The following is a 23031-nucleotide window of genomic DNA, read 5'->3' as shown; positions in this document are numbered from 1 at the left end:
ATCAAAAAAGAACAATAACTACGATGTTTCTTGATAGCCAATTAAGAAACTTGGATTCTTATATAATTAGTCAGCTTTCTTGTCATAGCGTATTATTTTCTCTTAAAACAATTTAGACAGGTGCAAGTTGCTTTCATTGTGCAGTTAATTCTTCTGCACTGAATTGTGTTGAATCCATCATGTAAAAGTAACATGTGACTGTGGCTCTGCCCGGTTTCCTCACACCTGCCCTCCCACTCATATTCTTAGGTACCGCGTAAACACCAATCAAACAAATAATAAATAAATAAATAAATATCTGTGGCTCTTAACAACCTTAACAAAACCTTAACAAAACGTATATAGGCCCAACTCTTGCAATCTGGGGGTATACTTTATAGGTTATGTTATCAAACAGTATAACTTTACCCGCCAATAATTTTACGACGTTATTTTAAAACTATGCACGTTCACCTCGCATTATAGGCATGCATACACACAGATGGAAAGGAAAAGGTGTTGGGTGGGCGAGTTCAGGGTGGGCGAGTTGTGGGGGGGGGGGGGGGCGGTTATTAACTGTAGCAGTCAATTTTATCACTCGTCAAAAGCAATGAGGTCGCAAGAATCGAATCTAACTCTTGCAAGTTGTGGTCTCTTAAGTCAGAAGGTCCGGTATACATGTAAGACAAAGGGTGGTGAATTACTGGGATCCCTCCGGTTTTATCCTCTCTCAATCTCGACCGTGACCGTCGTATATATATATATATATATATATATATATATATATATATATATATATATATATATATATATATATATATATATTTAATAAAGTAGTATAGACATTAAAATAAGCTAGGTTGTATATAACAAGTTACTTAAAGAGGAGAGGCAGTCATGATTTTTTATCCATGTAATTAAGAATAGCCAATTACCCGGGCACATAATCCAAATTCCAGCGGGATACCCAGCGACAACATTCCCATGTTATATTTGTAAGTTTTCAAATACCTAGCGTTTTATTTGATATCCAATGTCAAAAGCATCGTGTTTGTGTAGGAATGCGGATATTTATGAAGTTCCGTGGAATTAGGCACAAGGCTATAAAAAAATGCCACGCTTAAGTTGTGAAGTTTCGCCTTCCTTTCTACCAATAAACATGTCATATAGATTAATTAAATGGAAGAAACCTAGAATGAAGTTTGTGATGGAGTATATCTTGGTTTCTTGTTCATTTCTTAAATAATGGACACCAGGGAAAAGCCTTCAGAATCCCTATAGCAGATGTATTGCTATCCAACCATAAACAATTTATAACATTAAGCGCGACGTGTTATCTTTTATGATCATAATGGCCGTCAAACGAGACGATGTAGTGTCGTTTTTTTCAAAAGATCTACAAGAAAGATGAACTATCTGGTGTTGTTGTTTTCTCCTTTAATTCGAACAAAAATGAGTGGGTGGAGAAGACATCGCCATTGTAACATATTTTACGACGCCTTGTTTTTGTCCCTCTTTCTGCCACGTCCTCATTTACCACCCTTTTTGTTTGCCCGTTCATTTCATTGCCCAGACAATGCTGTTAGAATACTTTTTCTAATTCATAATGTTAAACTCCACAAGGCTGTTTTCTGGATGAAGACCTCAATGTCTTGGTTGACGTCATAATTATTCCAAAACAAGTGGTATGCTGGGTAATGTGCCGAGTCCAGTATGTTTTGACGGAGAACGGCAGCAGTTACATATAACCTGTGATCGACAGATCTAAACCTAGATCTGGGATCTGTTTCATTCTTCCCAGCTTAGCTTTCAGAATACAACGTTTGTATGAAATCTAAGCTGGGAACAGGGGTAAGCGATCTCAGAGCAACTCTAAACCATGCTTCTGACACTTGCATGTTTGAAACTTGTTTTCAAGTTTTAGTAAGCCTATGATATAACATAATAAATGAAATTAAGCTATATATTTATATAAGCTGTATATTTATATGTATGTCATATGACGACGAGTCATTAGGTGTATCCACATATATTGTGTCTTCTCGTAGCAAGGCGAGTCCATGCCGCCAAAGTGCTGCCGCCACTGAAGTACCATGCAGAAGACACCATGCATACATGACACCCACCCAGTCACATTATACTAACACCCGACCAACCAGTCCCATTTCCTTGCTCTAACCTCTTAGTACTGAGGGCCAAGCAAGGCAGCAAAAAGAACCAGTTTTAAAGTCTTTGGTACTTGCAGCTATATGATCTCACCGTCGTTATCACTTCAGAGTTCGATGTTAGGAAATTCGGCTTTAAAAAAATAATATAGTTTATTCACAGTGGAGTAGATACTACATGTTTTTGGAGTTAAAACCGCAGCGTTGCGTTAGTCAAAGGCCAAGCGGCTTCTTTAACTCAATAAGCCAGAGAGGGTATTCAACCACGGCATTTTTTTTTTACATGCCGTAAATGTTACTAGTGAAAAACTGCTGCAACTCAATGAGAGTGAAACATCTCAAAGTATGATGACATTTATGTTTGGTTGAAAGGAAGGGGCACTGTGACCTTTTGACACTGCTGTTGCAGTTCAAAGCTCGTCACAGACGAGATCATAAGACGTAACTCAACTTGTGCCATGGAGTTGGACCCAGTCGCTGATAGTCAAACGACTTCGGATTGCAGTGGTATTCCTGTGGGTTCGCGTCGTTATTTCATAAACACGAGCACCAGCGACCCAACGGTTGAGCTGAGTTGAGTTGGGTCTTGAGTTAATGTGTATGCCGGATTTCAGCCAACGCCAAAGCAATGAATGGAGGTACTGGGCGACTTGAATCCTAAAAAATGCTATAAACTCAAAGAACCTGCAATAAATGTGTATCTTGGTTTGAAAACAGTAGCGTTTTTTGTTGTTGAATAAGCTAATAAAGGTGTGGTACATCAATGTGAGAGAATAGCATGAACGATCATTTTTATGGTAGAATGGCTAACATCTATTTCAATGAAGAGTTTAATTTGATCTGATTGTTGTTTAATGCCACTGAAGAATTTTTCACTGATATACAGTTATGAAGGCCAGTATTATGTCTTGTGGAAGCAAGGAGTGCCGGAGTAATTCATTGAGCTTAGGCCAGTTACTAGGCTGCCCTCCCACATGTGACATATATCATATTGGCAGAATTCAAGTCGTTTCCAATAAACTTCGAAAGCTTAAAAGCACTGGAGAACAATGGATTTCCCTGAAGATTTTAATATTGATACTGTGTGATGAAGTTATATCTAATGCCCTGCTGCAAGAACCACTCTTGAATCGATCAACCTTTCGGATTCTAGCATATAGGCTTCGTATCCACTTACATGTACATTATATTCGGCAGGGACAATGGAAGAAGCAAATGCACTTTTTAAATCGTGGAATAATCAGATGATTTATATTTATTTGGCAAAATGCATTCTTGGAAATCTTCATCACAATAAGAACCAGCTATTACGTAAAAACACGTGAAATTTCACAGCTGAAATTTGATATTTATTTGGACAAATCTTGATACTTATATTAACAATGAAGGTACAATGCATGCAATAACCAAGCAGTTCATTCTATAAACTGCTTGATTAATCAAGCAGTTCATTCTATAAACTGCTTGATTAATCAAGCAGTTCATTAAACCTACAGAATATTCATTCTAGATAGCACTGATAAAAGTCGCAACAAAGGACCACAGACCGCATAAAATACAAACGGGAAACATTTTGCCAATGGCTTACAAGGCCAGTAGATTTGACAATTATACTTATTCCCTCATACAAAATTATCTATCATTAACTTAAGTTTTGCCTATAGGTACATGTACACGTAGTACAGGTTGTGTACCACACCGATTATCTAAGCATCTAATGCTGATAATTAATCATAAGATTAATAAAGAGAATCGTTTCATGGTTCTGGATGATCCAGATAAATCAGCAATCAAGTGTGAAGGTTATTTTTGATGAATGCATCCCTTCAGGTCATGGTTCTGACCATTGCATGTCCTGACCACGGCATATCCTGGCCGTGGTCATCGCAGGTCCTGGCCATTACGTTTTATGACCATTGCATGTCATGACCATTCCATGTTCTGACCATTGCATGTCTTCACCATCCCAAGTTCTGTCCTACTGTTATTTGTTACACTGTTATTTGTTAGACTGTCATTTGTTAGACTCAGATACCCTCATCAAGCAGTTTTTAATGTTTCACATGTTGATTACAATGTTATCTCAGTCTGACTTATTCCCGGTGAAGTTTCTGATGACAGTTGTTGCAGGAGAGAAGAGCACTTTCCGTGATAATCGAATTCGCCCACTGACTGGATCACGGCCAAAATACTTGGCAGTTATTTCTTGACCAACTTCAAATCCTAAAGCACTTGGATGGCTAACCTGCAATTAGACAGCACAAATTGTAAGCAATTGGAAAAAAATGGTCTTAGCTTGGGGATGAGAGTGAGCGGGGTGGAGGAGTTCAGAGAGGGGGAGGGGCAGTGAATTTCAAATCGTCATAATGCACCACACCTTTAAGGTGAAGTCTATCTTACTTGACATAAGGAGGGTAGTTGTGTGGAGAAAAACTGCCTTTAACACACAAGAATCCACACTTCACCTTGTACTTAAGATATTTAGGTTAGGTTTATTTTTCAAATAAACAAGTCAAGTTTCATTGTACCACCTTGCGCTTGCTTGCGAAGCATTGAAAGCTACATTTAATTATGAAAATGACACAGCCAGGAACTAAATCTTACCTTGCGCTGATCTAACTGAGAGTTATGGATGAGAACTGGCTGCATTTTGGGGTGAATTTGCACCATAACACCACTTTCCCTGAAGGAGAAAAAAGTGAAAGTTGTATAATTACAACTGTATAAATATAAGATTTTCAGAGTTGAAGGAATTTCTTTTTTTAAATTGCATTGGTATTTTGCATACTAGGATTTATTACTTTTCCTAATTTCCAAATTGGTCTTAGAACCTTTATATTTGGTACCCCACCCCCAATACACACACACACACCCCACCCCCAAAGTGGTTAGCACGCAATGACCCAGGAACCTCTCACCAATGCAGTGCTCTGAGTTCAAGTCCAGCTGGCATCCTCTTCTGTCATACAAGAAGGGAACGTCTACGAGCAACCTGTGCATTGTCACGGGTTTCCTCTGGGCTTTGCCCAGTTTCCTCCCACCATAATGCTACACTCTCATGCAGTCTTACATGAAGTTTGCTGGAAACCACTTGCCTTCCAGCAATATGACATGTTTGTCACACCTAGGAAAGTTCACCAGTGAAAAGTTGGAGGATTACTCAACCCACTCCAGTTTTCTCAGGCCATACCATAGTGGCCGACATTGATCAAGTGAAAAGCTCTTCAGGTAGGGCCTTAATCACGTATCAACAAACAGACTGGTGCATGTAAATCTTGAAGAAAACTTAATCCAGATAATACTTATAATCCGCAATATCAAGTTAATTTCAGATCCTAATCTGCATATAAGATTGTCTGGCACAGACTAAACAAGAAAAAGTGACTCGTGTGGTCACAAGCCGAGATGCATAAACATTAAACAAAGCACCCCATGATCAAGAACAAGAAAAAAACCATACCTAGTTTGGGCAACAACAACAACGGCTTGTCACTGCCAAAAATAACCTACAGTTGTATGTGAATTTCTATACTTACCTAACTTCAACAATAGTGGCTGTATAGACAGCACCAAATTCCAGTTCTGGTTCTCTCTAAAAATCAGTAAACAGGTTATCTAAGCAGTATACAGATAAATAAATCCATATTTAAGGGTTTGTTTGAATAAGTTTTGTGCTGAGGGCAGTGCAATAGATGCCAAAGCTACATTGAAGTATGAGTGAGTGAGTGAGTGCTTGGGGTTTAACGTCGTGCTCAACAATTTTTCAGTCATATGACGACGAAGGAATCCTTAAGGTGTATGTACGTGTAATGTACCTCCTTGTTGCAGGACAGACTTCCACCGCTATTTTAACTAGTGCTGCTTCACTGAGACGACATACAGAGGGCAAGTAAGCCGCCCTGCCCAACCAGTCGTTGCACTATCCCCTTCATGCTGAACGCCAAGCGAGGAAGTTACAACTTCCTCTTTTAAAGTCTTAGGTGTGACTCGACCCTGGATTGATCCTGGATCTACCGCTTCCGAAGCGGATGCTCTACCAACTGTGCTATCCGGGCCAGTCATATGAAGTGTGATCTCGCCATATGCTGCTATTTTCGTGTCAAGCATGTCAAAAGGGGAGAAAAATTCAGAATGAAATCCGTTTATTGTCAGATTACACTCTTTCATAATTTTCAAATTTTAACAACACTCAATTGTCCAAAGGCTAGTTTTTGGCCGTTAAGAAATGGTTCAGAATTGAATACTCTTTGTAAAATAAATATTCAGTATTCAATTATAAATGTTCACATCTTTTGAAAAAACTTTTTTTCCCATTTACCAAACTTTACATTGTTATAGAATGGTGGAAACCTTATTTCAGAAAAAAAATATGATGACGTACCTCTTCTGCCAGGATTTCCTCAATCATTTCTTTGGCCTCATCCATAGCACTCTGATTTGGGGCAAACACCTGGAATTTTGTCTCATCAATTGATGACACAGTGACACCTGTCGATCACAAATGTCATATCAATTTCATTTTTTACAAATTTTACGCGTGGGATATTTTCGAGTTTTATTAGTGACTGCTCAGCAGAAACACATTTTATGCATCAAGTGATTGATTTATGGTAAGTACACTGATGACATTTTATTTACAATGATTCCTAAAATCTTTATACTATATGGCTGCCTCAAGAGCAAGCTAGTCCCTTGTAAAATACCACTGTTTTTACTGTCATCCAACATGATTTTGGAAACTGGCTCTTTCTGTTCGTCAGTCATGAAGAAAGTGGTATTTTTCTTTTACTCATCTCTACAGATACTAACCGGCTTCTGATTGGAGCTTTTTAAGATTACATCCACCAATTCCAAGAAATCGGGATCGCTTAGCAATGGGCACATCCAGGGTTTCTATAAATACCAAAAAATAAAATAAACTTACTGGGATAACAATCTATTTCAATAAAATAATCTAACAGAATTGTATTACAAGTATGGCACCATGTAGTTAAAATCATTACAGAAGAACCAATGCGGTTGCTGTGAGTACAGCTCACGCTGGTTTCCTCTCCGGCCGTACATGGGAAGGCCCTTCAGCAATGTGCGGATGGTTGTGGGTTTCCCCCGGACTGCGCACGGTTTCCTCCCACCATAATGCTAGCCACCATCGTATAAGTGAAATATTCTTGAATATGGCGTAAAACACCGATCAAATAAATAAATAAACATTAGAGAGTCATATGATGACGAGAACTCATTAGCTATGCGTGAATATACTGTGTCTTCTTGTGGCAGAGTGAGTTCATGCCGTTAAAGCGTTGTCGCCACTGAAATATCATGCTGAAGACATCACACCCTAACCAGTCACTGACGCTGGGACCATGTTTCTTGCTCTAACCTCTCAATGCTGAACGCAAAGCGAGGCAGCAACAAGTACCCTTTTTCAAAGTCTGTGTTATGACATGACCCAGATTTGATCCCTGGTCTCCCGATTTCAAAGCAGATGCTCTAACCATTAGGCCACCGAAGCAGTGTACATCTGTATTAAGTAGTCTTCCACTAGTCATAAGATTAAAGATGCATGTATACATGCTTTGTGTGAACAACAACAACACACCAATAACTGGGCTGTTTTCTTTTTGCCCCACTCGTGGGTGTGCCAAAGTCTCATTCATAATTCGCAGGATTTCACTTTTGGCATCTGAAACAGAAGACAGCAAAACTGAAACTAGTACTTGTTGAATTTAAAGTGCCTCTTCATTCCCCAAAAAACCCATGCGGAAATATTAAAATGATATGAAAAAGGATACCATTTGTGCCAAGCTAGATCTCAATTTCAAAGCTTTTCAAATTACTTTTAACTTCCAGGCTTTTCAAAGTATTCAAGGCCCTATACCCTGTCTGATTTGGTAGTAAGCCTTGACCTATTCAACAAAAATCTGCTCAGGTCTTAAGTTAGAAGGCTTGACAGCAACCTGTGGATGGTTGTGGTTTTCTGCCGGGTTCTGTCCGGTTTCCTCCCACCATAATCCTGGCCCTTGTGGTGTAAGTGAAATATTCCTGAGCACAGCGTAAAACACCAATCAAATAAATAAATAAATAAATAAATATTCAACAAAAGGAGGGTGTTTTCAGGACACTCATATCTTGCCAAGGAAAAGTCAGGCTAGCATGCTTTAGTGAGTGTATACACATTGCTTACTACTAAGATAAAACTTTTGAAAATAACTGCTGAGCTAGCATATTATAATCTATGCACAAAGCTGAGGCCTTACCTCTGGCCTGTTCAATTGCCTCCATTACTATCCTTAGTGGTAAACCTGGAATTTTGATATCAGCCTGCAAAGAGCAAAGCCAAACCAAAAATAATAATACATAAATAATTTTCTTTTGTTGCTTTTTCTTGTATGATGCAAAAGGACAAGCAAAGAAAAACATATTACATTGCAATATTGCAATACACAAAACATCACTGTCACATCTACTTATCCACTATATTCTATATCCAACAATTTTTATGTTTTGTCACACACGATTCTGCTGAATACTTTTACATATTCCACACAAAGTTTTGTTTTACTTTCAAAGAAAAAAGTCTCAGGAAATTATGTGTACCGTTATTACTTGATCAAAATTACTAGTTCTTCACCTGCAATGCTGTTATTCCTTTCTTGGTACCAGCCATCTTGAAGTCCATGTCACCCATGTAGTCCTCTATCCCCTGTAAATCACAAGGTCATTGTACGGAAAATAATCATTACTAACAAAAACTTTGAAATACAATTCACTTAATCTTCAAATTTATGAGACATTGCATGCTTTATTAGTTTAACATTTCTCAACATTGGGTCCTGTACATATTCAGTTCTTGTCCTGAATTTAGTTCATGTCACACAAATTATCAATAATGTACGTTTTCCAGTTTGTTTTTAAAAGCATACAAGCAGTAAAAATGCACAGAACTATACAGATTGAGATCAAGTTTTTTTTTTCTCTTTGGGATTTATAACAGAGTGTGGCCCATCTCAAGTCTTAAACTTTACCACATCAAGATTTCTCAAACCAAATCTATGCCATCTACAGGTCATAAATTTTGCACTTACTAAGGCGGTGGTGTAAGTCTGATTATGGCCATGAGAAACCTGCAAATATGACTGCAAATGTGGTGGGCAGATGCCGCCATTAGCATCAGGCAAGACACTACAGGGAAGAATGTGCGTGCGCAAGTGCCAGTGTTGTAGTTGTTGTCTCTAAATCAGCCCGTACATTTATTACCTTTTTGCATAATGCGCAAGAGTTCCAGTTCTTGTCTAAAACTTAGTCGCTGATAGGTTGTAGAAGTTACACCAGCCAGAGAAACTTATGTAGGAAAAAAATGAGTCTGTGTAAATACCTACACCTTTGTAACGTTAAAACACTTTAGAAAAACAGCTCCCTGAGCTTTTCATACTTTAGGCTAATGGCAGGAGAAAAGCAGACGACTTACCAAGATATCGGTTAGAACTTTGTAGTCTTTGATGTCAGTAGGTTTATCGGGATTGTATCGGGTAACCAGTCCAATGGCGACTCCAGCGGCTGGATCGCTCACAGGTACTCCAGCGTCCATCAGGGCTAGGCTTCCCCCACACACAGATGCCATAGAAGATGAACCTGGTGAACAGCATACATACAATACAGTCAGATACAAATTATTTATTTATTTGATTGGTGTTTTACGCCGCACTCAAGAATATTTCACTTATACGGTGGCGGCCAGCATTATGGTGGGTGGAAACCGGGCAGAGCCCAGGGGAAACCCAGGACCATCCGCATGTTGCTGGCAGACCTTCTCACGTACGGCCGGAGAGGAAGCCAGCAGGAGCTGGACATAAACTCGCAGTGACCCCATTGGTGAGAGGCTCCTGGGTCATTACGCTGCGCTAGCGCTTTAACCGACTGAGCCACGGAGGCCCCAGATACAAATGAAAGGGATGAATGAAAGAATGCTTGGGGTTTAACGTTATACTTGACAAGTTTTCAGTCATATGATGACGAGGAGTCAGTAAGAGTGTGTACACACACTGTGTCTTCTTATGGCAGGACGAATCCATGCTGCCAAAGTGCCTCCGCCACTGAAATATAATGCCAAAGACACCAGATATGACACCTCACCCAGTCACATTATACTGACACCGGGCCAACCAGTCCTTCTGCTCTAACCTATCAGTGCTGAGTGCCAAGCCAGGCAGCAACAAGTAACATTTATAAAACGTTTGGGAGTTCAAGTCCAGTTCATGCTGGCTTCTTCTCCGGCCGTACATGGGAAGGTCTGCTAGCAACCTGCGGATGGTTGTGGGTTTACACGAGGCTCTGCCCCATTTTCCTCCCACTATAATGCTTGCCGACGTCGTATAAGTGAAATATTCTTGAGTACGGCGTAAAACACCAATCAAATAAATAAATAAATATAATCTTTGGTATGACCTGACCCAGGTTTGAAGCCGTCTAAAATGAAATGATACAATATATTTAGTTCAGTGTTGTTTAACACAATATTCAAGAAATTTTCACTTCGGTCAGCTTTGTGGGTGGAGGAAACCAGAGTACCCGACGTAAACCTAAGAAACCTTACTCATGTGAGACATACAGATATGCAAAATGTATTGCTGAAAGACAAGTGGTCTTCAACAAATGCTAGATTCTACAAATCACCACCGAGCAGCGTCACCTGCTGTCACTAAAACCCTATGAACAGTGAGATCAGGGGAATCTACAAATTCCGAGTCAAATGCCGGGATTGAACTCGCACCTAATGTATCCTAGTTATTAAAAGACAAGCACCACTCGGCCAAAACCAAGTCACACATACTCATATAACACTAAATATGACATGGTTCTAATGCTGTATATTTTGTTAAAGGGTTACATTGCTCGAGTGGGTGAGAAAGATAAAATCCCAGAAGAAAGATACTGAAAAATATAACTTTCAAATATGATTCTAAATTACAGATAACTGAGTCTTACCATTGGATTCTAATACTTCTGAAGTCAGCCGAATTGTAAAGGGGAAGTTACTGGGCAATATTGGGCGTAAACCCTTCTCAGCTAGGGCACCTGTAATATGATTCAGAACAAAAAAATAATTTTGCTGTATTTCTGATGTAATTTCTTTCTCATAAACTTTGTGCGGAGGTATCATTTAGAACTTTGAGTAATTAAGAGTGCTGTCAAAAAAAAGATATATGACAAACCATGGCCTAATTCCCGCCGACCAATGGCTCCAGGTCGACCGGTTTCATTTGTTGCATATGGCGGAAACTGAAAAAAGAAAAAAAACATTGCTTTATATAAACAAAGATTATATTGATAAAAAGGCATTATAAATAAATGTAAACACATAAATTTAACTTGATGCTTTGAATAATCAGTTTGATGAAATTGTGCTTTTTATGACAATTCTCACAAAAATAAGAACTGCATAATTTGAACCCTTGGTGGTCTTTTGATATCCTACAAGAAATACTTGACTGTAAATCTTGGCATCTTGACAGAGATGTGAACAACGAGTCATATCTACCTGTACTATATTATACTCAGATGAACAATGAAATGAGTGGGTAGAATACTGCCCAAAAAGAAAAAAAAAAGCTAAATTCTTACCTCATAGTGAAGCATGAAATTTTTCTCCTTAAGTCCCCTAAGAAAAAAGGAGAACAATAAATACAAGATGAAAAGAAAATGCATTAAACGGCTAAAACTGATAACATAGCATTGTTACTTAATGTACATACACAAAGTTTCTGGATGCAATGTATGTACATCCAAAAGCTGAACAATTAACAGCTTGCTGTCAGTTTAATCTCTGCAGCTGCTATATTTAAAATATCACCAACACTGACAATAGTATATGATCTATCCAGTTCCACAGATGGAAAAATACTCTCAGGGCTTTTCATATATAATCTTAAATTCTGGACAATATAATGACTGCGTTTTAAAATTTTTTTTTTTTTTTTCGTACTCAAGAATATTTCACTTATACGACGGTGGCCAGCATTATGGTGGGTGGAAACCGGGCAGAGCCCGGGGGAAACCCACGACCATCTGCAGGTTGCTGACAGACCTTCTCACGTACGGCCGCCAGCATGAGCTGGACTTGAACTCACAGCGACCGGTGTTTTAAAATGAAAATAATTATGTTAATATGTAGCTTTTTGTAGGAAGGTAAATTTTTCCAGCCTTCAAAATCAACCCTCGAAAACAACCTCTAAAGCATACTTCTTAGATGACAGAAAATTTCATATTCCCACAGAATGTGTTACTGAAGTCATATCTTAAATACTAAGTTAAATAGAGTATATTAGGTCTATAAGACAAGATCTGCCTACCCAGTCATCACAGATATTGGATCAGCCTTCATAGCAGAGTCTGGAGAGTCAAAACTAACTGTACATAACACCTGAAATGTTACCAAAAGACGTTAGATTGTAGATTACAGCCTGCAAACAACATGACTTTGCTTTACTATTTGGATTTAATCTTCTTATAGCTTTACATCAAGCTTTTTTTCCCTCCTTTTCTTTTTTGGTTGTTCTTAAATGTTTTTCTCAATAATTTTCCAAATGTATGACAGCTGTCAGCTGAAGGAAACCAGAGAGCTTACAATAACCCATGGACCTTTCGTCAATCACCTGACAATCCTCTTGATGTAAATTGGCATCCGAATTCTATAGTCCAGGAGAGAATAATTTAAAAATTACTTCATTTGCTACAATGTGTGTATTTAATGTCATTAAATATTTACCACTTTGGTAAATTCTCTAATCTGAACAAAATTCTTACACATTACAATTTTTATCATACAAAATAACAAAATTCTCACCTGAGTTTGGCCTCTCTGAAAGACTGCCGAACCATGAAGAGGTCGGAAAAGGTCAACTTTACATGATATGTCCCTCAGTTGAGTCAGCTCTCTTCCATCACACCTGGATATTAAAGATCATTTTATAAGAATTATATTTAATGATAGTTTTAAGATTATATATTGTTTATTTTACTTATTTGATACGCCTAAATGCCATACTGAAGAATTTTTTACTCCAATGGATGTCAGACTGTACAAACAGCCACACGGGTGTCACTGACCATTTATTTAGTAACACACATCTTGTGTTTTCAAGCAAATAAAAGGCATGCTCTTATTATGCGTATTATGTAAAAACAACATTTAATGTGATTTTTGATTTGCAACTGTTTTCTTCAATTTAGCTGGCTTTAAATCACTCTTAACTGTTTGATCTGATTTTATACATCATTTTTCTTATGCTACATGACAAGAATAATGGTGAAAAACACAGCAGTAATTTGGGCAAAGTTGTATTTCTAGGCAGGATCATCTGGACAATCACTACAAATCGGACTAAGGGGAGACAACTTTGTTGATAGGTTGCATTAAGGGGTGATAGTTATTATTCAGCATTGTTGACTTTCAGAATGTTGAAAACTTACCTCTTATTAGAATCCAAGATTAAACTCCTAAAAACACTTTTCACCACATCGTTTATAATTTCCATCAATAAACCCGGATCTTTATCTGGATAATTTTCTAAAATTGAAAAACAAGGTAAGTGCAAAGTCAAATCTACACACAGTCACAATAATTTTTTCACCAGTAATAAAATAAACAGGCCTTATAAAAAGAGTGAGCTATACTTCATTCTTACAAATGTAATTATCTCATATTTATATAGTGTAAATGAATGCATAGTATTTGCATTGGTTTGTATAATTTTATTTGAAAATATGACCATCAATAGTTATCAACAATAAGTCATGAATTACCAGAAAGCTGCTAAATACCTTTCAACTTCTCCAGGGTACCTTGCCTTATTTCTGTTAAAGCATTATCTCTAGAAAACTGTTGGTTAAAAAAAAATTAAAGTGTGTGAAATATTCAAAAGCAAGAGATTATAATGGATGTTACAACAATGTACAACCTTGTATTGAAGTTTTTATTCCATTCTATTAAACAAAGTATCACTTCAAACACACTTCATCAACTTTCTCAAATAGCAAGATTATTTTTGCTTTAGTATTTTTCTACTGAATCATTTGTAGAAAATCTTTAAAAAATTCAGCATTCAATGTAAGCTTTATAATGTTAAATGTAAGCTTTAATAACGTTAAATGTAAGCTTTATAGTAATGTCAAACAATCTTAAATCCATACATGTTAAGACATGTATATCAATACTAGACTACCAGCTATGTCATTGCTTTCAGTAATAAAGTTCCAAACCTTATCATGTGTTTCATCTGTCAAAACTTGCTCTAGTCTAGCAGAGGTCAGGCTGAAAATCATATATATCAGATATATAGACATCCAACACAAGATCAGAGTAATTTGAATCTCAATATTTTCTTATTGATAAATTCAGCAGAAATGTCATCACACTCTCAAAAGACTCATCACAATCACACACCTATGATCTTACACAAATGCTACCATTTAAGATCACATATATTTCAAATATCTGAAGACTTATTCTCGTCCTTTCAATATTAGTGTTTTAAACAACACTTACAACTATTTCACTTATTTTAATTGAGATTTTGAGAACTGAGATGAAATTAAGCAGAGCACCATTGCCTTCGGGTGATAAATCACACAACAGGAAATAGCTGAATATTACAGTAACTGCATTTGTGAAAGTCAATGGCATTATGTTAAAGAAAGTATATCTTAAATCAGAGACTTAAGGCTCTAAAGATTACACAGAAACATTGGTGTCGCCAGCCCATAAGGACCAATCATGTAACAATAATAGCAAATCAGGTCATAAATGATTGGCTATGCCTGGTGTTTCTGCATAATCATGTGCCGTTAAAGGAAAAACCCTCTAAAAATTGAAGTATGCATCACTAAATAGACCACTTAAAACTATGCATAAATATACTTTCATTTATTTTTTTAGATTTTTGTGAAGAGAGTCAAAGGCGGCCAAACATTTGAATTCTATGGTGGGCTTTATGGACCATACTATCAGAGCTTAGGAGCTCTGACCTCACAGAAAGTTTTTCTCCAATCATGACAATGAATGTTGCAATAACTCTTTTTACCCATGAGTAAAAGATTACTGATAAAACATTCCTAAATACTGCTTCCTTGTGATGAACATCAGGAAAAAAAGTGACGTGACGTCAGAGTTTATAGATGCCATCAGTATGGCTCATTAGGCCCACCTTACTATTCTAAAATTTGAATATCTTTCAACAATCCTAAAAAATCTGAACAAATATTTTAAAAAAGTAATTTTAGCATAGTTTTCAGTATGATGAACCTTACTTCACATTTGAGCCCTCTTTTACTTTAATCTCTACGAACCTTTTCACAGTATCCACCAGTTCATTATCATAAGGGTTTGGAAGAGTCAGTTCTCTCTTTGGCTTTCCATATTTTCTTTGGAGTTCTTGAATCTTGAAGCAAATATATTAAATTAAACATGATAAGTCCTTTGCTGAAACACAAAACATAATCTGTGGCATGTTATGATCTGTCTAAAAAAAGGTTTACAATTAGCATCATTTCCAAATTTGGCTTATACCAGGTAAGATCAAATCGAAGATATATTAAACACAAAAAGCTTTTCCCCGCTACAGGCATCAGAGATATCTGTCAAAACAATTTAACACCAAACAAATGTTACCTTCAAGATGATACTGTTTGTTTCCTTAATTCCTTGTTTGATACTTTTCATGAAGTCCTGTTGTAACATATTTTCAGCCGAAGCTTCTAACATGACTGCAAACAAGAAACAAGTTAATATAATGATGCTGGCATGATATCATGGTGCAGTCATAAGTCGGTTGGCACCACTTGTCTCTTACCAATGTGAGCCCTTGCGTAAAAAAAAAAAGGTCACCAATTCAAATTCCACCAGGTTATCACATTTTAGGGCAATAATCCAGAAACTATTGAAGCGTGAGAAAACAGTGGTCAATAATCACAATTCACGGCACTCACTGGGTGTGTCCACCGTTAGCCTCACACACAAAGTGAACTGTGGTTACCCACTACTCTGTTTTCAAGCTGCCATATCTCCTGGATTATGGCCCTAAAATGTGAAAATCTGGTGGAAATTGAAGCCACACTTGATAAAGAATACTAACCCTAATTGTTCAGTTAACACGTTACTTAATACTGAGAGAAAACAATATAAAACTGCTTCGTGCGTTTACATTTTTATTGAGTATGGATTAGCTATGGCCATAAACTTGACTCCTCTTGTACAAGTGCACCATTCTTGAGGAGATTAATATCAAAAAATATACTGTATTTCATCTAAGTTTGGAATGTAAAAATCTACTTTCAGACGCTCGCAACCTTAAAATGATACCTTTGATGTTGACATTTAAGTTTTTCTGACATAAAATTAATCGAACTTCACAAAAAAAAAGTGACCTTATATGAATCGCTTCCTCCATATTTAATGGCTGAAAGCAAAATGTGCCACTTGAAAAATGGTAAAATCTAGATGAAATACAGAGGTCTTGGAACAATCATAAGCACATCAGATCTCCATTTTTAATCACCTCAAAATCATGTTTTGAAAGTTGAAAGTTGAAAGGTTCTTCCCACCATAATTCGGGTGACATCTCAAATTGTGTAAAACAGTAATCAAATAAATATATAAATATTAACAAATCTTGTCTTGAGCAAATGTGATTTTTTTGGCAAAACACCATAATTCCCACCATAATTCGGGTGACATCTCAAATTGTGAGTGAGTGAGTGCTTGGGGTATAACGTCATACTCAACAATTTTTCAGTCATATGACGACGAAGGAATCATTAGGGTGCATGCACGTGTAATGTGCCTTCTTGTTGCAGGACGGATTTCCACCGCTCTTTTATTTAGTGCTGCATCACTGAGACGACTTAACGAAGGCAAGAAAGCCGCCCCGCCCGAGCCATTATACTGATACGGGTCAACCAGTCGTTGCACTATTCCCTTCATGCTGAACGCCAAGCGAGGAAGTTACAACTTTTCTTTTTTTCTTTGAAAGTCTTAGGTGTGACTCGACCAAGGATTGATCCTGGATCTACCGGTCCCGAAGCGGACGCTCTACCAACTGTGCTATCCGGGCCGGTCTCAAATTGTGTAAAACAGTAATCAAATAAATATATAAATATTAACAAATCTTGTCATGAGCAAATGTGATTTTTTTGGCAAAACACCATAATTCCCACCATAATTCGGGTGACATCTCAAATTGTGTAAAAGAGTAATCAAATAAATATATAAATATTAACAAATCTTGTCATGAGCAAATGTAATTTTTTTGGCAAAACACTAACTCCATTTTTAAGGTTTTCCAAAATCATGTTTTGAAAAGTGAAACTTGTGTAATGACATTCACTGACCTACTTGACTCCTCTCTCCTCCAGTTATCACCAGGTTTAATGTGCTCTGTGACATCTGACGGCGAGTGGGGTTAATCACGACCTCGTTATCAATAAATCCTACACGAACTGCCGCTGGAATTAAAGTAACTTCAAGGCATTAAGTATAAACGAATTACAGCTTGCAAATAATGACTTCCAATTCTGCTTTTTTAAATGCTACCAAGATGGTGGACATAAGCTGAGCAGACCTTTAATATATCAAAATTACATGTACATGGCTTTTCGAACACTGCCATTTTATGTACGCTTGGGGTTTTATGAGGTTCTTAACAATTTGTCAGTCATATGACAACAAGCAGTCATTAGGGGCATGTACACAGATTGTGTCTTCCAGTGGCAGAGCAAGCCCACACTGCCAAAGTGCTGCTGCTACTGATGTATCATGCTGAAGACACCAGACATGACACCCCACCAAGTCACATTATACTGACATGAAACCAACCAGTTTCTTTGCCCTGAACTCTTAGTGTCATGCTAAGCAAGACAGAAGCGAGTACCATTTTATGACCTGGCTTTGAACCCAAGTCTCCTGACGTTGAAAACAAAACCGAAATAACAGTGATTCCAATACATTGTATCTTTTACTCAGTACAAAACCAAGCAGAGAACTGCTCTGTCTCTGAACATTCTGTGTTGTCATATGTTATCCATCTCTTACCTACAGGACCATTCCATGGTATATCTGACAGCGCTAACGCTGCTGAGGCTAAAACAAAACAAATGGTGAAGATATTTCAAAATAGTTAACGATTTAATACCACATTTGCCAATAAGAAATACTAAAAATACTCACGATGGTTTGGCTATGAGATATCTTTGTAAAAAATAAACTCTTTGTCAATCGATTTTCTAATAAATTCCTTCATTTCATCACATTTTAACATCCACAGTGTCATTTCTAAAAAAAAAAAAAAATTCCCAGAGAGTGGCTCAACAACATTTTGTGTAAGTCTTGTATGTAAGCAGATACAAAAGAATTCATTTTATCATCTAGCATAACAACAATGCTGGTGTAATAAAATAATACACAAAGTTCACACTGTTTTATTCAGGGTTCCTGGTAATAAACGTGTTCTTAAAAAGGAAATATTTTATTACATGTTTCTCTGCTTTATTATGCAGAGATTTTCTGTGTGGGTTGAATCTCATTATTTATTTATTTATTTATTTATTTATTTATTTATTGATTTATATTTGATTGGTGTTTTATGCCGTACTCAAGAATATTTCACTTATAAAACAGCGATCAGTCTCAGTGGGAGGAAACTCATGACCATTTTGCAGGTTGCTGACAGACCTTCCCACAAATGGCTGTGAATCTCATTAAAACTGCTCTTGTAACCGTGTTTAATACCTGCATTAATGCTCAGGACATCTGGATCATTCTTTCCATCTACGGCCAACAAGTTACACATCAGCTGAAAGATATATTAAAAAAAAGATTTAGCACGTATTATAAACATCAGATGAATCGGAGTAAACTGAACTCGAGATCAAAACACTGTGTATTAGCTTGAACCGATAAATTGACATGGTGTTTCATTATATACCATGGCCATTTTCATTCTTGGGAACGGGCTACGTGAATCTCAGACTGGCATGAATTAAAGGTTACATGAAAATGTACCACAAAATGAACAGAATGGTTTTAAGAATCATAAAAACATATATGCCAAAAAAAAAAAAAAAAATTTCATACTTGAGGAATATTTTATACTTCTTAATAGGCCCTCCTTTTTATGTACATTTCTCATCAGGGGTTTAGATTCCAGGGTATCACGTCATCGATGAACATACTGGGAAGCCGGAACCAGCTCATTGCTCCCAAATCCATCTCTTCCTCTGCCAAAGTAGTTTTGACAGCTATCACTGTTGACTTCACCACAGTAGGGTACTTAATTTCTGGAAATGCTGCTGGTGCCTCAGGAAGACTGTGCTTTGAAGCCATTTTTACTTACCACTAAGAAAGCTGTGAAGTTTTTTTTTACTTTAATATGTCAGGCCACATCCTATATTCATATCAAGAAGTAAACACCAAGCATTTCATGTGTGCTTTGAGGACTACCAACTACTCTTACCTGTGTCTCACAGAAAAAGCCAGGTGGAAACAAAGGGCGAAGTGAGCGATCTGAAAGGGACAAAGAGCATCACATTCAAATACAAATCCCAAAATAACTCTACAAAGTTATCTTAGATTTTGTAGCAAGCCTACTAAAGAGCTCGGGCCTGTAGGAGAAACAAGAGTGCAAAACTTCATCTCACTATATGAAGTACTTATATATTCATAGAAGATACCTTTCATGTTATTGTGCTTTACATGCCTGCAAATCCTGACCTCATTATATGCAGTACTTTATAAGATAATATCCTTAACAGTTACCTTAACATTGCTTTGGATGTTGGATGTTGTTTCTATTTGCTGATCGAGGCATATAGTTTGTGCAGGCAACTAAAAATGTATTCAAACTGTAATAACTATAATTTTCTCCAACAATTTCTAATTTAACAGAAACAAACATTCATATTTGCCACTAAATTGTATGAAAATATTAGACCAATGGGAAGAATTGCCATGTAATACTGTTTAAAGAAGCTACTGTAATGAAAACCAAAAACTCTTAGAACTGAATTTCCTATTAAAGTTCCAAAAGATAAATGTTTACCAGTATTTTAAAGCTAAGAGAAACTGACTGACTTCACAAACTGTCAGAATGGGATATGGTTCATTACATTCAGTAGACAATGTAACAACAGTCACATGGGGTACAGATATATTCTCAAATCCTGCAGACGATGTCAAATGTGTCTGCTGAACAGGTTATTTCCCTTTGTTGGGATCCAATAATGGTCACATAGCTGAAGCATTTCACCTATACATCCGTCTTCTGCACTGAACTAATGGGTCTTTGTAGGATAAATGCGTTACATGGTCACTCAGTGATGGGATACACAAATATATGGTGTCTATAATCCTCATATTGGGATTACTGACACCATATATTTGAGTATTTGGTCCTGTAAAAAATATTAGGAAAATTAGGACAGATGAGGGGCCTGTAAAAAAATAGTAAGACAGGTGAGGGGGCCTGTAAAAAAGTAGTAGGACAGGTGAGGGGGCCTATAAAAGAATAGTAGGAAATGTAGGACATGTTGGGGGTCCTGTAAAGTAGTAGGAAAAGTAGCATGGGTGGGGGCTTGTAACAAAATTAGGAAAGGTAAAACAGGTGGGAAGCCTGTATAAGTGTGGGTATAAATGGATACAGACCTATCATTCTGCTTGTTAGTATTTCCTTTTCACTTGGCCCTAGTTCTCGTCTCAGATAGTTTGTGGGAATTCTGCCAGCAGCTGCAGCTTTCTGTCTGTAGTCAACCTGTAATAATGAAATAAAAATAACAACAGAATATATACATGCATACTTCAACCTCACACCACATGAAAAATTTTGGCTTATGATAAAGCAGTAAGAGGTGTTAAAATTTTTACTCCAAACCCGTGAAAAGATTTTATGATTTATATAGTGTATACAAACCTTTCACAACAGAGTTTGTAAGTGTAGGCTGTAATGATCACCCTACAAACTTGGTAAAAAATAAAAATATGATCCAAATTGAGATTTAATAAATTTGTTAGCTGAAAAGAACAAATTCCAGTGCAAAAATATTTATTGAACCTGTGTTACATCCTCATTTATGACATTATTAAACAAAGCCTATAAAGACCAAAAAGGTGGTCCCAAATACCCACCATACAAAAATTATTTTCAAGTGTCTTTTTCATGTGAACTTTATGTCCTTTTTATGTTTTCTCCACCTTTAAGACAAGAAAAAATCAAGCGCCTTTTTCAACCTGTCAAAGGCACTGGGAGGTCAGGAGTTTGGGATCCTAAATACCAAAACCTTTTTTAGTCTTTTGCATAGAAAATGGTGAAAAAGACAAGCATTAAGTTCAAAAGGGTCCCAAAACTTTCAGCCTAGATCAGCCTGGCCACATGATGGAAGTATGTTGCAAATATGTAAACAGTTGCTCTATTGGCCATTTCAGTACAAAAAGAGATGTAAAATAAGGGAAAGTGAGGAAGGCAAAATAGCCTGGCATGCTACATGTACATGTATCTCTGTCTCCTAACCAACAGAGCAACTGATAATATATGCTTTGTTGTAACCAGTTTCCACAGTGCAGCACTGATGCACCTGCATGTTCTGTTTGGTATATAAAATGCACCTTTTGTCTTCCTAATGCTCCCTTTAATCACGGCCCAGTGGGAGACCAATGCATTTGAATGGTATACTCACTGTTAAAGGTAAGAAGGACGAAGAGGAAGGTTTGGATTTGCTGACAGCAGTAACCAAGACTGACGTGTCCCCATGCTGAGAAAGACAAGAGAATTAACAAATGTACTTTCATTAATCAAGGTATAATGCTTAATGTCACACTTTTTTCTGTTTACTAATGTTAACTTAAACCTAATGTTAACATAATCCTGAGAATGTGATGAAATTTTGCTGAAACATACCTGGGCAGTTGCTGTTCCATCTGCAAACCTGGCAAACTGTCCTGTAGATAATTTCAGTGGCCTGTAGACAAGATAAAATGTATTCACGATATATACTTTCGGTACTGTATTCTTTGCCAGAGTAGAAGAGCATCTTACTTTTTAAATCTTTAACGAGAGTATATATGACCATTAATCATGGTCAAGTGAATGACAGATAATTATGTTATCAGCATTAAAACACACGGTCATACATATGGGACTACACAGTTGCTTACGATGCAATGTGTTCAGCTCATGCTGGCTTCTTCTCTGGTAGTACATAGGAAGTTCTGCCAGTGATAATGCAATGTGTGCGCCAGAGTGGTTAGGCGAAGAAATACACAATAGAAATACAAAGGGTGATCTAGCTGTAATACATTCACAGTTATCACACTACACCAACAGCATAATGTCAGAAAGTGTTGCTAGCACACTGTGACTAAGTACACTTGGGTTGACACTAATGAAAGGAAACGAAATGAAATCGAGAGTGTGTAGTGCCAACCCAGTGAATTCTTCTTTACTTTATGAATAAATTGTAAATTAAGACTTTCAAGTTATCAACAAAGCGTACAAATGTCCATTCCTTTATGAGAGTATGTATTCGTTGAAAACTAGCTCAGTGGCACTGAAGGCTATTCACTTTCGTTTTCGCATACTAGCACAGGGGGTAATGTTTGCTGTTGTTGTTGCGCTTTGACGTCAGCTGAAAAACAATGTTTGTCACCTGCCACCAATGTCAACTTCCACCGATCCCTGAAGTGACTTATCCTTCCACGGGTTGGTGTGATTGAAACGTGGTCTTAAACCACCCCTTTTTGAATAGTGTAAGATGTGTTTACCACATCCACAAATCAACCGGCGTGTGGAGGTTATGGGGGCTGCCATGTTTAATCCCATATGTTCTCGTGCGCGGCGAGATCGTG

The 23031-nt window shown here is 37.2% G+C and overlaps 1 protein-coding gene across 1 annotated transcript; it reads right to left on the bottom strand.

Moving 5' to 3' along the window:
- Positions 1–3373: 3373 nt before the first annotated feature.
- On the bottom strand, positions 3374–22993 carry LOC135467083 (polyribonucleotide nucleotidyltransferase 1, mitochondrial-like). The gene is made up of 27 exons (XM_064744843.1): positions 22833–22993; positions 22085–22145; positions 21864–21938; positions 20836–20941; positions 19649–19698; positions 18925–18988; positions 18229–18276; positions 17529–17642; positions 15811–15905; positions 15489–15580; positions 14403–14454; positions 13965–14022; positions 13614–13710; positions 12988–13090; positions 12494–12564; positions 11766–11802; positions 11357–11423; positions 11130–11219; positions 9613–9776; positions 8776–8847; positions 8402–8465; positions 7744–7827; positions 6954–7037; positions 6526–6632; positions 5681–5736; positions 4749–4827; positions 3374–4389 (listed from the first exon to the last, which is right to left on the bottom strand). Exons 1-27 carry the CDS (start codon positions 22991–22993, stop codon positions 4228–4230), a joined length of 2313 nt encoding a protein of 770 aa, XP_064600913.1. The 3' UTR covers positions 3374–4227.
- Positions 22994–23031: the final 38 nt, after the last annotated feature.

This window comes from Liolophura sinensis, chromosome 6 (genome assembly GCF_032854445.1).
Source record: "Liolophura sinensis isolate JHLJ2023 chromosome 6, CUHK_Ljap_v2, whole genome shotgun sequence".
Taxonomy (NCBI): Eukaryota; Metazoa; Mollusca; class Polyplacophora; order Chitonida; family Chitonidae; genus Liolophura; species Liolophura sinensis.
The sequence above is the reverse complement of the archived record's forward strand: the minus strand, read 5'-3'. Positions and strand labels throughout refer to the sequence as shown.